Source organism: Herpailurus yagouaroundi, unplaced genomic scaffold (assembly GCF_014898765.1).
Source record: "Herpailurus yagouaroundi ecotype Mexico unplaced genomic scaffold, PumYag 215, whole genome shotgun sequence".
Classification (NCBI taxonomy): Eukaryota; Metazoa; Chordata; class Mammalia; order Carnivora; family Felidae; genus Herpailurus; species Herpailurus yagouaroundi.
The window spans coordinates 3,997,844-4,015,951 of NW_024412446.1; the positions used below are offsets into that span (position 1 = coordinate 3,997,844).

The 18,108-nt window shown below is 41.2% G+C and overlaps 1 protein-coding gene across 5 annotated transcripts in view; it reads left to right on the plus strand.

The window, feature by feature from the left end:
- MYO1D (myosin ID) overlaps positions 1-18,108 on the plus strand; it is a 357,287-nt gene that overhangs the window by 85,776 nt on the left and 253,403 nt on the right. For 3 of the 5 annotated variants that reach the window (XR_005784639.1, XM_040455227.1, XM_040455228.1), the window contains exons 2-6: positions 8,264-8,472; positions 10,428-10,521; positions 12,667-12,832; positions 14,262-14,315; positions 15,776-15,871. Coding sequence is in view for 4 of the 5 variants with exons in the window: in XM_040455227.1 (XP_040311161.1) it covers positions 8,264-8,472; positions 10,428-10,521; positions 12,667-12,832; positions 14,262-14,315; positions 15,776-15,871 (619 nt within the window). In the remaining variant the exon portion in view is untranslated. Of the gene's footprint in view, positions 1-7,577; positions 7,583-8,263; positions 8,473-10,427; positions 10,522-12,666; positions 12,833-14,261; positions 14,316-15,775; positions 15,872-18,108 lie in introns of those variants that run through there. The other 2 variants (XM_040455230.1, XM_040455229.1) reach the window with 2 other exon arrangements.

An 18,108-nucleotide genomic window follows, 5' to 3' on the forward strand; every position in this document is an offset into this window, starting at 1 on the left:
TGTGTGTGTGTGTGTGTGTGTGTGTGTGTGTGTGTGTGTGTGTGTGTTTATAAACACACATATAGAGAGATTTTTGGCTCACACAGTTACGGAGGCTGAGAAGTCCAAACTCCTCAGTCAGTAAGCTAGAATTTTAGGAGAGCTGATGGTGTTAGTTCTAGTCTGAGTCCAGGTGTGAGGGCAGGAGAGACCATCAGGCTGAGAGACAAAGCATTGTTTCTTACTCACCCTTCTGTTCCTATCAGGTCTTGGCTGGAGTGGATGAGGCCCACCCAGTTGGGTAGGGCACTCTGCTTTGCTCAGTCCTACTGATTCTAATGTTTCTCTCATCCAGAAGCACCCTCACAGCACACCCAGAATAATGTTTGACCAAATTCTGGGCACCTCCTGGCCCAGGCAAGTTGACACATAAAATTAACCATAACGGGCACATATGTCAATTTGTGTCAATAGTGGTGATATTAACTTTGAGCACCTGGTCAAAGTTAATGAAGTCAAAGTTAATGGCCACTTAATGCTTACAGGGTTTCTCTCCTGTAAAAGTTATCGTCTTTCCCTTTGCAATTATTAAGTAATTTGCAGAAGATACTTTGCGGCTGTGTAACTATCCTGTTCCTCATCACACTCTCAGCTACTGGTTTTAGCATGCACTGATAATTCTCTAACTCAACGTCATTCCTTTTGTATTTCTTGTCATTCCACTGTAAGGAAGAGCTTTTACTTCTCCAATTCGCTTCTATTTTATATCAGTACGGACTCCTAGATTCTTATTTTATTCGGGGGATTATAATGTCACTGACATTACTTATTTTAGTGCTCATGTGGTTCCAGATTTGGCCAGTGGGAGCCTTTTACGCTGATTCCTGTTTCTTTTGCTATGTCCCTGTCATTCTTTGAGTACTTCCCTACATTCTGGCTCAACAAGACATTTCAGACTCATCTTGTACTTCCCCTGCCCCAGCTCCAGAATTAGCTTTTCTCTAAGGATCCCTGGGTCCTTTTAGTTAAGAAGAATAGTGTACAAGCCAACATCTGAGTGTCCTTGCTTCTGAGCTCCCTCAGAGGGCAGAGCTAGGAAATGTGTGCTCACGTCCACATCTCTCTCTCTCCCTCTCCCTTCCCTTCAAGCCACTGCACCCCACCAGTTTGAACTGATACCTCCAGTTCCAAGTCAGTCCTGCATACGTTGCAGCTTCCTTCCCTAACAGTGAAAAACATGTCCCAGAGGGTGAGTCAGAGTAGATACTATTTTAATTATATTTTCCTGGAATATAAATTACTGTTTGTATCCAGAGTACATGAAATTGCCCATGTGAAAGGAAAGGTTATTTTCAGTTGAGCATAAGGATGTGGCCCATTAAAAACTAGGTGATATCCTGCTGTATTTAATCTCCCCTCCTCCCACTTTTGAAAGTCATAAGGAAATAAGAGAAGTGAAACTAAGTACATAAATTTAAAAAAAAAAGTAATGATGGTAGGCGATTTAAAGTCTTACATACTTGACGGCCTAAATTTTCTCTATAAATAGGATGCAAACCATTTGCTGAGAAAATGGAGGTGGGCTAAGGGGATTCATTCATTCCTTCCTTTATTTTTTCATTCATCGAATATTTAACCATCCCCTGTAAGTTCCAGCACTGTATTGCATGCTGAAGATAAAGCCATGAACAAGGTAAATATGGACCGTATTCCTCTGGAGACAGAAAGTAAACCAACAAGAAGCTACTTGTGGTAACTACCATAGAGGAAACAAGTGTGGGATGTTGGTGGATAGGGGCAGTTTAGATGGGGAAGGATCTTGTTTTATTCTTGGCCAGAGCAGTCATCAGGAGTGGTTGACGTGAGATAAGCCAATATCGGGATGTCAGATTGGCTTGACATTAAGACTTCCCATTGAAAAGATTTAAGGATAGGAATGAGCAATTAGATTTATATTTTGTGGAGAATGGCAGGAGAGGGAGTCCCGCCAATGAAGGTGATACCTGCGATGGGGAAGACACCTGTGACTCCATACTCTTGCTAACATTGTTCACTGTCAAAATTCCTCATGTGTAGGTGGAGAATTGTACCCTGTTGTTGGTTTGATTTGCATTTCTTTAAACATGAAGTGAAACTGAGACACTTTCATAGAATTTATTTTGGTATAACTAGTCGTATTAGTTTCCTAGAGTTGCTATAACAAAATACCACAAACAAAATTGCACAAATGGGGTGGCTTAAAAATAAGGTCAGACATTTCTTGTCTCACAGTTCTGAAGACTAGAAGTCCAACATCAAGGTGTCAGCAGGACCAGGGTCTGTCTGGAACTGGCGGGGGAGAAATCCTTCCTTGCTTCTGCCTAGCTTCCCACGGTGACGTTGGCTCGCAGCTGCGCCTGTCACCTCTGTCATCGCGTGGTGTCCTCCCTGTCTGTCTCAGTCTTCCCATGGCATTTTCCTCTTCTCATAACCCAGTCGTGTTGGACTAGGGCCCATTCTAATGACCTCATCTTGATTACATCTGCAAAAACCCTGTTTCTAAATAAGGTCACTTTCACGGGTACCAGGGATTAGTACTTCCGCGTATCTTTTGTGGGGGAGAGCACAATTCAAGGCATCACACTGATGATCTATGGATTTTGTTTTTCCAGGTGGCTGACCTGTTTTCTGACACTCTGTCGACATACGTTCTTGGTGTAATTGTTTGCCGTTTTGAAATGTCACCATTATCACACCAAAGTCTTCAGAGACCCAGTCACGTGATCTCCATTATCTCCCTCTTCTATACTGCTTTCTACTTGAACTTTGTTTTTCCACTTCATTTTGCTTGCTTTTCTTCTTGTCTGTATGTTCAGCAGTATCCGTTCCCATCTAATATCTTTATATACATATGTATATTTTATTTTGAGAGAGAGTACATGAGCAGGGGAGGGGCACATGGAGAGGGAGACAGAGAATCCCAAGCACGCTCCCTGCTGTCAACACGGATCCCACAGACCAGGATATCGTGACCTGAGCTGACCAACTTAACCAGCTGAGCCACCCAGGCGCCCCTTATTCTGACGTCTTTTAATGTGGTCTTCATTTCTGTGGGGTTTTCTCCTCTTCCGTTGCTTCCCTGAGCTCTTTTGTTTCTCATCTCCTGTTTCAAAAAAATGGTTTTAAACATTTTTTCTCTATTTTTTTAAAAAAGTTTATTTTGCGAGAGAGAGAGAGGGAGATCATGCGAGTTGGGGAGGAACAGAAAGAGAGAGAGAGAGAGAGAGAGAATCCCAAGCAGGCTCCTCACCGCCAGCGCTGTGCCCCATGTGGGTCTCCATCTCACAAACTGTGAGATCACCACCTGAGCCGAAATCAAGAGTTGGAGGCTCAACCAACAGAGCCACCCAGGCGCCCCTGGTCTCTCTATGTTTAAGTGGTGTGTTTTTTGTTCTCTTGGTTTTTAGAGGGCTATATTTTCTTTATGTGTTTTGCTTCCATGCAGAAATATTTTTGCAAAGTTTTTCTCCTTTATGACATACCTATTTTTCGTGGGTATTCTTGATCTGCCTTTTGTCCTATCAGTTTCTTTGCCTAGTTTTTCTTATCATGTCTTATCCTGGGCCCCATTCTGGGTCACTTTTGATTATTACCATCTTTGAGTAAATGTGGTTGGATTATTTAGTTATTGGATTAGTTAGTTATTGAAAGAGAGTATGTGGAATGACCAGTAGTTAGCTGAGTTTGGGATCATTATTATTTTTTTTTAATCTTTTAAATTTATTTTTGAGAGAGACAGAGTGTGCGTTAGCAGGAAAGAGGCAGAGAGAGAGGCAGGGAGAGAATCCCAAGCAGGCTCCTCACTGTCAGTGCAGAGCCCTCTGCGGGGCTCCCACCCACAAACTGTGAGATCATGACCTGAGCCCAAATCAAGAGTTGGACGCTTAACCGACTGAGCCACCCATGCTGAGTTATTTCTCACTTTGACTGAAATGGCAAGAAGTTTGCCTGACTCGCAGGCAAGCCCTGTGAGCATGCCATGAGACATCTGGGAGGTAAGGTGGCACCTGTTTTCACTGCTCAGTATCACCTGCTGCAGAGAATCGTACCTGCTTTTCCTCTTTTGCCTCACCACACGGACAGTGTAATGCATTACAATTGCATTGTAATCGATTGCAGTGTAATTGCAACAATGTAATATCTACTCATTTCTTCATTCAATCCCATCTTGCAACTAACTATTCAGAAGTGCCAGGGGCGCCTGGGTGGCGCAGTCGGTTAAGCGTCCGACTTCAGCCAGGTCACGATCTCGCGGTCCGTGAGTTCGAGCCCCGCGTCAGGCTCTGGGCTGATGGCTCAGAGCCTGGAGCCTGTTTCCGATTCTGTGTCTCCCTCTCTCTCTGCCCCTCCCCCGTTCATGCTCTGTCTCTCTCTGTCCCAAAAATAAATAAACGTTGAAAAAAAAATTAAAGAAAAAAAAAGAAGTGCCAAATGGGACTCCTTTTGTCCCACAGCCACCAGCACCCTGAGACTCTGCCATTCTCAGAGAAGATGGTTGGTTTGTCCCCTGGAGAACCGCAGCCTCCTGTGGGGGGCGCTCTGCTCCGGAGCCTGCACGCGCACAGGTGCCTGCTCCCTCTCGGCAGCCTCCCTCCCCCACATCTACTTTTCAGGGCACCTTGCAACTGTTCTTCCTAGGTCATGTTTCAGAGTTGAGGCTAGGTGTTTGTCCCCTAGTAGGTAGTTTTCTGGTTTCATTTCATTTTGTTTTGCTTTCGAAGGAGTGGGCACCTGCTGAGGAGATGGGGGGAGGAAGAGACTGGGTGAGGACAAGGTATTGTAGGCAGAATGAACCTGTGGGCAAACCATGAGGTCGTGGTGTCCTTGGGGACCGTAAGTATCTCATTAATGTAACAGCAGGCTGAGACGGAAAGAGGGGATCGGGAGGTGTTGACGGTGGATGTGTGGTGGGCAGTTAGGAGAGTCAAGAGGAATTTGGAGGCCGCGGCACAAAAGGCCTTGCGTGCCTCGCGTGCCTCGCTCTGAGCTTAGTATATTTCTCTTTCGGTTCCTCATTGAAAGGGGTGTTGTGATCATCTTTGCCAACATGGTAGCTGCCTTCATTACCTTACCTATCATTTGTTAGTATTTATTTGCAACACTTCCCTGCACTTTGTTCATCTTTTAATTCCCAGAGTCAGGCCCAGTGTCTGGCACAGAGTAGATATTGAATAAATATTTGAAGAGTGCATTATAAAAGTTTGTCACACAAGCGTCGCACACAGAAGGCATAGAGATGCCTTCCTTGGTCTCTTATAAGAGGTGGCTTCACCCTGTTTGTCGCTGAGGATCGCGACACTAGCTCCTTATGGAGGCACACCAACCAGGTGACTACATTACCTTAGTGCTAACTTCATATGCGAGGCTTTCCCAAGCAAATTGGAATCTTGGGTTGGTGTTACTGTGTACACTGGCACCATCTAGTGGTGATTTTAAGCCTTAACCAAACTGAAAGTTTCAAGTACGTTTTTAACATTTTATAAATTACCGAGGCATTGTATTTAATACCATAATTCGTTGACCTTTTGCCACTCTCTTCACGATAATATTTGTGCATTTGATGCTATTATGCACGTAGTTTATTGTGTTTTACAAACCGGATGTCTAGCAGCTTTGATAAGCAAAATATTCTATTTGGAATAAAATGGAATTTACTGATTACGCAGACCTGGAATCTTAGAACAGCATTCTAATCTTGTATGTTATTTGCTGTGTCTTATTTCACAGAGTGCCACACCTGTGAGGTAATCTCTTTTTCCCAACATCTTCCTCCTCCTCCCCCTCCTCCCTCTCCCCCTCCCCCTCCTCCTCCTTCCCCTCCCCCTCCTCCTCCTCTCCCTCCTCCTCCTCTCCCTCCTCCTCTCCCCCCCTCTTTCCTCCTCTTCTTCTTCTTCCTCTTCTTCTTCTCCTCCTCCTTCTTCTCCTCCTCCTCCTCCTCCCCCCCTCCTCCTCCCCCCCCTTCTTCTTCTTCCTGTTTTGACAGTGTTTCTAAAACTAAAGAATCATGTCCTATTAATTCTCATCCTTGAAGACAGCTGTTGAGAATGTCCTGCAAATTTCCAGGTTAAGCCAGAAAGGCTTGGGTAGTGAACCTTAGCCTTTCATTACTTTTGGGGGGTGTTTGAACATGAGTTATGCGGACGTTTTGCTTGTGGCTTGTTGTTCGTTGATTAACAGCTGAGGCAGGGAATCAGATTATGATTATTGAATTGATTCTTCACATGTAGGGATTATTGTGATTTAAGTAGAAACGTTAATAAAATAAAAGCATTTATTAAAAATATTTTTCATGCAGAGTGTAATTGGAAGCATAGATTAATTGCCCACCCCACCCCCTTTTTTAAGTGCTTACTCAATGCCAGGGTGAGAGTGCGGTGCAATTGTCTGTTTTACAAGTGAAACACATGGAGGTGAAGTGGTTTTACAAGGTCGCACAGCTATCATATTTGCAGTGTGAGCATTCAGACCCAGATGTAAAGGACTCCAAAGTCTGTGCTTCTAACCACCATATAAAGTTGGCATCCAACAGTTAGGCTTCACAGGAAAACCACAGTAGAAAAATGCACAGAAAATCTTAAAGTGGTTATTAATAGCTTTTATTTAAATATATATTAGCTATTTAATAAAATCTTGGTTTTAATCTGTTGATTATCAGCATCTGTTTGTTTCCACTCCTAATTGTAGCCAACAGCCTTCATTCCATTGTGAAGGAAGTTTAAGGTCCTTGCCCTTGTGGTCCCAAAGAATTAGTTATTTCCCTGCTGCTCTGGTCCTGAGCAAGAGTTCTTAGAGATGTGGTCGTTGTCCGGGAACCAGCATTTAGCCCGTCTTGGTGCTCCCTTCCTTCTTGGATGGGAGCTCTGTGTCTTTCCTGTGCCTCTCGGCAGGTGGACTGTATTAGCAACAACTTGTATAGAAATGTCCATTTGGGTGTTGGCCTAGCTCTGGTTCGTGTGTGTTTATATGTGTGAGTAATGTATAAACCATGACTATATATGGGTTTTCTAAGTTTTACATTAAATTTTTTCTTGGTAAATATAGACACATGATTTTGTGCAGTTGAGTCATATTGTATATGCCAGGGGTTTTCTTTACTTTTTCCCCTTTGTTCCTAAAGCTTCCTTCCGTCCACCTACACAGCCTCCCTCCTTATCACGCTGTTATGTGTAGAAAAGGTATGTGAAACAGAACACGTAGTCTTCCATATTTTTCCATGCTCATGTAATCACTTATCAAATATATCTATGTACGGTGATACATACAAATCACATAATGGGCAGCATTCCAGAATTTTATGGTAAAAAGGTGGGATCCTGTTAGAAATACTTTATAAAAAAATACACATACCTTTCAACCAGCTGTCTCACAGAAATAAAAGCACTGAGTTGTAAGATTATGTGTCAGGAGTATTTCCTATAGTATTATTCATAATAGCAGGAAGGAAGGGGAATGATTGAATAGAGAATGATAATCTATACCATGGAATTTTAGGCCATCATTTAAAACAATGAATTTGAGGGGCACCTGGGTGGCTTAGTCAGTTGGGCATCCGACTTCGGCTCAGGTCATGATCTCACGTTTCGTGGGTTCGAGCCCCACATCGGGCTCTGTGCTGACAGCTCAGAGCCTGGATGCTGCTTCGGATTCTGTGTCTCCCTCTCTCTCTGCCCCTCCCCTGCTTGCACTCTGTCTCTTTCTCTCTCAAAAATAAATAAACATTAAAAAATTTTTTTTAATTTTTAATAATGAATTTGATGTATGCCAGAAGCGTCTCCTCTATGACTCTGTTATGAACTTTAGTGTTCTTATTCCTTTACTGACATTTTAGTGCAGATTCAAGAGGGAGAAAAAAAAGAAATGTATTTGGACAGTTTTCTTTATAATTGAAAATCTGGCTAAGTAGATTCCAAGACCTGCTTTATCTTCTGTTTCTCCTTTTACTAGAGCTCTTAGTAGCACCTACTTATCCTTTCATATTTCAGAAATAGGAACTATCCAGTCCACAAAAAATTAAGTTCTTTCTTCTTTCCTGGCTTTTAACTCCTACTGGTCTTTTCTGCCAGCAACATCTGAAGGGGCACAACCTAAGCATTGTCTCTAAAATTAAATTCAGAATTAACGAAATGTCAGTTCAGAAACCGTTCCCGGGATATTTGGATTTTCTTGGAAATGAGGCTCTTTGGAAAGACAGTGTTTCTTTGTAACCATAGCTGTTCCTTTTTCTATCTCTTTCGGTCCTGTGCAGATTTGAAAAAGGGCGTATCTACACATTCATTGGAGAAGTCGTTGTTTCTGTGAATCCTTACAAGTTGCTGAACATCTATGGGAGAGACACAATTGAGCAATATAAAGGACGTGAGCTGTACGAGAGACCGCCTCATCTGTTTGCAATTGCTGATGCTGCTTACAAAGCTATGAAGAGGCGCTCAAAAGACACTTGTATTGTGATATCAGGTATTCAGAGGGGATCCCCTGTACTTTCAGGGTCAAAATCCATTTAACTTAGTAGGTACTCAAGGATCCAAACTGTTGAATAGATCTTTTTTGAAGTTAGAAAGGTAAGCAATTTTATTGGAGAAAAAAAAAAGTGCAGTGAGCATTAACCAAGAAATCCTTTCTGACCAAAGTGTGGTCTCGGTTCATTTGCAAATACACGTTACGTGTGGATGGGCTTCTGGTCAATTTTGTAGACTGAGCCAACATGCAAGATTCTTCCTCTCACCTCAAAGACATAAAAGTACTGGATAAAATGTTAACAAAAAGTCATTTTAAATAATAGCAGAATGAAACCAAGAAAATGAAGTCCTGAGTTACCAAAAATGAAGAATGAACTCAAGGTCGGATTGGTGAAAGGGACCATACAGGCATGGGGACCAGGGATGGGCTCTCAGAGCCAGAGGCTGGAGCCCTAAAGCCTGAAGAGCAGAGAGGCAGGGGATAGACTCTGTGTGCCCGAGAGCTGGAACTGACCCCTCCGAGTAAAGCTGAGCTCTTCGGGGAATCTTGTGTAGTAAATTGAGGACAGGGAAAGTATCTGCCCGCTGACCCAGGATGGCCTCTCCCAAAGTGTGGGAATTTATTTTGGTGCTAATAATACCTCACATCTGCATTAGGGGCTTTATACTTTAAAACTACTTTTTTGATCTTCATTCCATTTTGGTTATCAAAACTGTTGGGTGGTAGGACAGTTGTGTTTCTACTTCATAGGTGAGAATATTAAGGGTCAGAGGCGTTATGTAACTTAATGTTGGAGAATTATATCCTAGGACTATGTTATATTAAATGATGAAAGCAATATTGCCTGATTATAAAAGAAAGAAGGGAGCAAACAATCATGTAAGTGTTTAAGAGCAAAAGCCCCTTCCCTCTGAATAACCTGTTACCCCCAAAACTTCAGCAGTAACAGCTGTTAATTTAGTGTTGGTGCTTTTATACATTTTTTCTGTATATTATACATAGAGTCACACATGCATATGAAATTGTATTATAAACATATTACAGAATTACGTTATAAACGCTATTACATGTGTTTTTCCATTTAACAACACAGAGTGGGCACTTTTCCTTAGCATACATACCTCTACGGAAGCAGGGGGTTCTCAACAGTTGTGTAGGATTCCATTGAATAGTGGAATCATTTATTTGCCTGGTCCTCTACTGACAGGCATTTTATTTTCAGACTTTAGCTGTGACACATAGTATAGTCTGCAGAAATACTCCTTAAACCTTTGAAGATTATTATTATTATTTGATTATATTCATATGTTTAGTATTTCTGTAGTATAAATTTCTGCAGGTGGAACTCTTGAGTCAGGAGGCATGTACATTTAACAAGTGGGTAGCTCATTCGAAATTGATCCCTTCTTCCCACATTACACCACCTGTCATGCTCTCTCTGTGACACCGTGTCTGGAGCCTGCTGTTTTGTTTTGCTTTGTTTTCACCAAAATTACTCTAACTTTAATTTTCTGGAGGAATTATTTCATCCTCATGATGATTAAAAGAAATTTGCTATAGAGAATAAGGTTTTATGAATTTAGCCATGGCCACTGTTTGAGGCACTAGCTTGTTGCTTTTCTGCTATACTCAAGAGTCACAGCCGAGTACAAAGACTTTGGTCTAAGGAATTTGTTTACCACAGTTTATCTCTTGATATTTTTGTGCTAAATCTTAATTTGTAATCTACTTGTTATTTTACTTCTTTAGTAGTTTTACTTTTTTTTTCCAACATTTTCAGATCTGTTAGAACCTATACCATATCAAGATAGGAGGAAATAACTCATAAAATCAAACAATGAAACGTAAAGAATTTTAAGTAACTAACATCAGAATTTGCAATTATTCTAGTAAAAACTAGCTTCCTCTTGGTTTAAGTTACAGTGTTAAGCCTTGCACAATTCTTCCCCCAGGGGAGAGTGGAGCTGGTAAGACTGAAGCCAGTAAGTACATTATGCAGTACATCGCGGCCATCACCAACCCCAGTCAGAGAGCAGAGGTTGAAAGGTAAGGGCGGAATAAAAATGGGGAGACATGCTGATTGGAGCTTCATTTTCTTTCTTTCTTTTTTTTAAACATTTATTTATTTTTGAGAGAGACAGAGACAGCACGAGTGGAGGAGGGGCAGAGAGAGAGGGAGACACAGAATCCGAAGCAGGCTCCAGGCTCTGAGCTGTCAGAGAGCCCGATGCAGGGCTCGAACTTGTAAACCCTGAGATCATGACCTGAGCTAAAGTTGGATGCCTAACTGACTGAGCCACTCAGGCGCCCCATTTTTCTTTTCTTTTTTCTTTTCTTTTCTTTTTTTCTTTCTTTTTTTTTTTTTTTTTATGTTTACTTTTGAGAAAGAGTGCAAATGGGGAAAGGCCAGAGAGAGAGGGAGAGAGAGAATTCCGGTCAGGCTCCATGCTGTCAGCATAGAGTCCATGAACCCACGAACCATGGGTTCGAACTCACGAACCGTGAGATCGTGGCCTGAGCTGAAGTTGGACATTTAACCCACTGAGCCACCCAGGCGCCCCAAGGAGACATTTTTCTTAATTGTGACACATACCACTTATCATTCGGACTTGGCAATCTCCTCTTAACAAGGATGAGGATGTAAGTTATCTTAATTTCCATGGCAGCTCAGGAGAATGACTGGCTGGGAACTAACTTCATTTTGTTTTTAAACTCAGTTGGTATAGTAGAGTAAGGCATTTGTAGATTTACTAGTCTTTCATGAGCATATCTCACCAGAGTTTTAAAGATAATCGCCTTGGGGCTCCTGGGTGGCTCAGTTGGTCATGATCTCAACGTTTGTGAGTTCAAACCCCACATTGGGCTCTGTACAGTCAGCAGAGCCTGCTTTGGATCCTCTGTCGCCCTCTCTGTCTCTAACAAACACAAAGATAGTTGCCTTTGTTTACCATAAGCGTGGAATCGCCCCTCCCCACATTTTAAACGTATACTTCTGTGTGTTGTGGTGTGTGTGTGTGTGTGTGTGTGTGTGTGTGTAGAGAGAGAGAGAGAGGAGGTTGTGGGGTCACTCACGGTGGTAGTGGGTTGGCTGCATTCGGTTATTTCAGCGGCCACAGTTATTTCTATAGCAGGCATGCTTGTGTGCCGGTAAAAGAGGAATTCTGTCAGTGAGACAAAAACAAAGACTTAAGGTCTAGCCTGAAGTTAAAAAGTATCCACTGGGAGACACTGCTTCCTAGAAAGTTAGCATTCATTGAATAAAGAATGAATTAAGTAACTGATACAATGGAGAGATTTCATTCAAACAAAATGAGCGATTTCTAAACTAATAAAGACCGTCTTTATAATGTATAACTAAATGCAATAAATTTCAGTGTTTTAGGCTTTACAAACAAGTACTTTTAAAAATTTTATCATTTTCTGTGTCACCCATTCTTTCTCTTGAGAACATATCTTTTTTTTTTTAATTTTTTTTTCATGTTTTTATTTATTTTTGAGAGAGAGAGAGAGACAGAGCATGAGCAGGGGAGGGGCAGAGAGAGAGGGAGACACAGAATCCGAAACAGGCTCCAGGCTCTGAGCTGTCAGCACAGAACCGGATGCAGGGCTCGAACTCACAGACCGTGAGATCATGACCTGAGCCGAAGTCGGATGCTTAACTGACTGAGCCACCCAGGCGCCCCGAGAACATATCTTTTTTTAAAGATTTTTCTTTATACAAATAAAACATGTTCACTTAAACTAAAAATTACAGTCTTTTGTCCCAGGTGGAAGGTCCCTGAAATCCCACTCTGCAAACTCCTCCCCTGTCAACCTAGGAAACTATAGTGAAGTGTACTCTTCCCTCCAGCCTTTTAAGCATCGACTAACGTATGTGCATATACACATACACTCACGCATACACACGCACAGCCCCTGCCACACATATTATTTTGCAACTTAATTTCTCATTCATTAATATGTTCTGTGGACATCTGTCTCCATCAGTTCACACTGTTGTAGGAAAACAGTAACTTTTACCCAACGCTGTTGGTGGGCAGTTAGGGTTGACTGGTTTGTTTTACTGTCGCAAATAACGCTGCTGTCAGCATGTTCGTATGAACCTTTGGATGTGCTTTAACAAAATCTAGTTTTCTAAAAGGCTCGGCCTGGAAAACTCTCTATAAGGACTTTCATTTATCTGTGTTCAAGAGTGAAGAATATGTTGCTCAAGTCCAACTGCGTCTTGGAAGCTTTTGGAAATGCCAAAACCAACCGTAACGACAACTCAAGCAGGTTTGGAAAATACATGGATATCAACTTTGATTTCAAGGGGGATCCTATTGGTGGACATATCAATAACTACTTATTGGAGAAGGTAAAATGTGTTTAACTTCTGAGGGTAATGTTTTCGGGTGCTGAATTTTGTTTAAACCTAATAGTGCTTATACAATTTCTAGAATGACTTCAAAGTAGCTTTTAATCCTACTGTGCCTCCCTTCGTGCTTCTCAGTCAGCTTTCATGACAAGATATTCTCCTTTTGTGTTCTTATTAGTTCTTAGGATATCAGGTTGGGAAAGGCTCGAGCTTTGTAGATAAGGATTTAGGGGCGTTTATGGTGGGGGCGGGAGTGGCATTCGAGTATGTGCCACCCTCCGGGTGAGGTCTGGCCAAAGACCAAGCCAGGACTAATCAGTTCCACTCTGGTGACACCACCATCTCCCATGTGTCATCTTGTTGTTTTCCTTAGTGCACCACAGGACAGCTAGTGGGTCCAGTTTCTGAAATTACACTCTTCTCACAGAATCATGCCCGTACAACAATCTTTTATAACTGAGATATAATTGACCTTTCACATTGTGTATGTTTAAGGTATACAACATATTGATTTGATACTCCCATCTATATTAATTTGAATCTCATTTTCTTCTGGTTTCTATTCGTAGCATCCTTTATGGCAGTGTAATGCAGTATAATCTATTTTTTAAGTTTATTTATTTATTTTGAAAGATACAGCATGGGGGGGGGGGACAAAGAGAGAGGAAGAGAGAGAATCCCAAGCAGGCTCCACACTCAGCATGAAGCCCGACCCGAGACTCAGTTCCACGAGTGTGAGATCACAACCTGAGCCAAAATCACAAGTCAGACATTCAGCCAACTGACCCACCTAGGTGCCCTAGTATCATCTGGTTTTTTTTGTTAAATTGAAGTCAGACTGGTAAGGAAATAAGTGTTTTTGTCAGTGTCAGTTACAAAAGGACTGGAAATCCCAGGTATTATCACTCTTTTTCCAAAATGTTTTAGGGCTTCACTTTATGTACCTAGTCAATCAAAAGGACCCCTTTGAATGAACATACATTTTGAGCCCTCTCAGAGCAGCCTTTTGGGAGCCATCTAAGGCAGGGGCCTTTACAGACTGATCTTGCTCAACTGATTTTCCTACAAGATATAAGGCATTGCTCTGAAATGCCTGGCAGACCCTGGGGGAAGGCAGTGTTGTGAATATTACTCCCTAAACATTCCTTCCTGTTTTCCTACTTCCAATCCTCCTTCCCCCAAAAATTCCATCTTTAGGCTCCGGGTTAAAAAAAAAAAAAGTTTCATTTTCAGAAAGTTTAGGGAGCTCTGTTTTAAGCAGTAAAAAGAATATTAAAAACTGCACAGAGGAGGCCTAGTTTTAGGTGGGTAATCCATGGGGTCTGTTAGGACATTTAAATGCACTGTTGGTATACGATTTCCTGAGAATTGTGGCTTTTTGACCTTGAGGTGCGTTCTCAGATTAACGATTTCATGTGGTGTTTTTTAGTCTCGAGTGATTGTGCAACAGCCAGGAGAAAGAAGCTTTCATTCTTTCTATCAGGTTAGTATTTGCTGTTGTGCAGGTAATCGATCATTTGCCCAGTTGTACCAGGGATGAATATTCTATATCCGGGCTCTGCCCTGTCCTGGGCCTCCATTGCCTCCGTTGGCCCACAACACATTACACATGTGCACACGTGCACCCCACCCCCCCAACCCATATGCTGCTTCTGAGATGTGATGAGCGTGACTGTTATGAAGAACTAGTCACATGACTGACTACCTTGGTTGAGCGTCACATTTCTTTGCAATGTAGAGAATAGTTTAATATCTATAAAGGCTTTTGAAGTGGTAAGTTCCAAATACGTTAAATTAATTGTGTTTTATTTTTGATAGAAGCTGTTGTTCCCATATTTGGGAGCCCCACGGATAGCAATACAACTTCAGTTTTATTTTGCTCATGGAGGCTATAAAGCAAGATGATTACTTAAAACGATTATGAACACAAGGGAGGATTGTCTTCTTTATCCCATCAAAGCTGTGATTGCTTAGGAAAATAATCTAATACGTCTTTTGAGAATGCTTTTAGAGTTTAAGGCAAGATCTTTTAAAATAGCCTTTCTGTTAGCAGGTCTTCATGTTCAGAGAACAAGTATGATACATTATTACAGTTTTTAAAGCCAAAAGTAATATAAACCAGTGCTAATAAATAAAGCGGGTGATCCAATGAAGCAGTGCTGTTTGGGATTTGTACAAAGAGAAACTATAAATCAGTAAGATTGATTTCCCTGTGGAAACTGTCTCTGCAGGTAATTGAGCAGTGACAGTTGAAGTTGAATACAATTCAGCGGAGTTCAGTTTCTTCTAGGAACTGCTTTAAGGGTGTTCGTTCATATGTACAAATTCTGGTGTATTTAGTTTAAAAGATCACTTTTCAAAATCTGATAATTATACCTTTTAAGTAAAACAAAGCATACAGTTTAGTGTAGAGAGTTTAAACACACTGACTTCCAAAGGCATGTTCTGTATAGAAAAGCTACCCATATTGTGCTTGTGTTTTTGTTGACGATTCACCATGTTTTCATTCAACTATTTTTCTACCAAATGTAGAAGAGTTCTTTTTATTTCCAGAGCCCATAACTTCTCCCCAGTATTTTTCCCACCGGATGAAAGTGTTAAAATTGGTCTTTGTTCAACACTGCAGCCATGGTTATTTATCCGGTGGTGCTCCTGCCTTGGATACAGAGATTGATGAGGAGAGGCTGTGTGTTTCCAGTGTGGTTCAGCATGTGACTGTCTGCTGATGCCTCTTCTGTGGCAATATTGACTTTTTCTGAATTCTGAAACACAACCCGATCCTGTCTAGATAATGAGGCTGTTTAGCAAGTGTCCATCACAACCCACAGGCACCTGTTTGACAAATGACCATAGTAAAAACAAGATTACCATTGTCAGAATGTTTGCTGTAATTGGTTGTGTATGTATCTTACCAATTTATTTCTAATTAAATTTTTTTTTCAGCTACTCCAAGGAGGTTCAGATCAGATACTACGCTCTCTACATCTCCAGAAATCCCTGTCATCTTACAACTATATCCGCGTAGGAGCTCAGTTAAAGGTAAGGGCTTCTTCTCTGAGTTGTAGAATCAAAGAATCAGAGGGGACATTAAGTAAAAGTCTAGTCCAGCCTGATGCCTTTAAGCAAATGAGTGACTCTTTTCTTCTTCTGGTTTTTAAATTTTTTTTTTTCCAACGTTTATTTATTTTTTGGGACAGAGAGAGACAGAGCATGAAAGGGGGAGGGGCAGAGAGAGAGGGAGACACAGAATCGGAAACAGGCTCCAGGCTCTGAGCCATCAGCCCAGAGCCCGACGCGGGGCTCGAACTCACGGACCGCGAGATCGTGACCTGGCTGAAGTCGGACGCTTAACCGACTGCGCCATCCAGGCGCCCTCTTCTTCTGGTTTTTAAATTCTCGCGGACAGAGATTCACTACGTTGTTGGTCAGCAACTTCACTCAACAACCATTTCTGTATTTCATCACCATCTGATGGGAAAGAAGTTTCTGTCTTGTGATCTTGTGTTTTCTTTGAACTTTTAACCCTATTCCTTTTGACACTATGGAAAGATTGATAAGACAAGGAAATCCACCTCAAAAGAAGATACCGTATGATTTGGCCACAGGCGAGTTGGGAAGACAGAAGGAACGTTAAAAGCACTTTGGCTGAAAATGAGAATCAAAGATCTCCATTCACTATTATTTCAAGTATTGATTTTAACGTATACATAGTTTTGTGACCCCTGGAACATTTCTATTCAGCCTCCAAAATTTTCCACTTTTTTCCTCTTCATTTGCATGCGGGTCCTTTGCACTCACATATCAGATGCTTTTCTCCTTTTTTATTTCTAATTAGTTTCCTGCCGGTCACTTTACAACTAATCCTAATAACATAGTAGTTTGTTGATGGTGGGTTATAAAATGGTAATTACAATATTATCCTGTTTTGTTAGGGGAAAGGTGTATAAATACATAAAGTGAGCTATGGAGGGAAATAGACCAAGGTTTTAATTACTGATTCAGGTTGGATGAGGTTACAGGTACATGTTCTTGTACTCTTTCATATCTTAAATTTCTTCCATAATAAAAAATACATTGCTTTTGTAGTCAGAGGAAAAATAAAAGAATTTATGAAAGGAAAGGATCCAAGGTGTGGGAGGTGTTTGGGTTTTTTTTTTTCTTATTATTATTCATCTGAAGCAAATTATACCTGCATTGCTGATTTAGCCATATTTTTATTGCCACACATGGAAAGAAATGATATTTAGGCTTTCACGATTAATTTTCCGTTGTTTGACATTCAAGTTGCCTAGTTGTTTTGTTTTGTTTGCTTTTACAGTCATCTCAGAGCAGGATGTTTGGGTGAAAGTTAATTGAAAACAAGACAATAGAGGGCAACATTCGAGCTTTGAGCTTTCTGAGAGTAGGTGAGCAGCCCTCAAAGACCAGAAGGGGATTATGAAACCGGCACTTAAAAAGCCCGTGACCAGAGGGGCTCCTGGGGTTTCAGTCGATTACACGTCCAACTCTTGGTTTCAGCTCAGGTCATGGTCTCGTGGTTCCTGAGTTTGAGCCCTGTATGGGGCTCTGCGCTGACAGCTCAGAGCCTGCTTGGGATTCTCTCTCTGCCCTTCCCCCACTTGTGCTCTTTCTTTCTCGAAATAAATAAACATTAAAAAAAGGAAAAAGCCAGTGACCAGAAATGTTCCTCTTTAATCAAATTGTCTTATTGACCAAATTACTTTGGACCCGGTCATGTGGCACCCCCACAGAAAGCCTTTGCTCTAAGCTAAATGTAGCTTGGGTTCCCTTTTCCAAGAGTTTCCCAGTCCTCTTTTCTCTGCCTTCCTTTTTCATCCTAACAGAAACAAAGACATAATGTGTGATCATAGTCAAAACCTAAAAAACGAAGCACTGGCAGAAAATAAAAATAAATAATAACTAAACTAAATAATAACTAAAGCTTACCATCCAGAGATAGTTATTGATAATGGTTTATGTATATTCTTTTCTTTTCCTTTCTTTTCTCTTCTTTTTCTAAAGATTTTATTTTTAAGTAATCCTTACATCCAACACGGGCTTGAAATCATCACCCGGAGAACAAGAGTCACATGCTTCACTGACCCAGCCACCCAGGCACCCCTGTGTATATATATTTATGAATGGAATCATGCAATAAACTCTGATTAAATAAGCTTGCTTTTATTAAATCATAATCATTAATATCTTCCCATTAACAAATATAAGTTAATAGCATGATTTTAGTAATTATAAAGTATTATACTCTGTGTCACAAT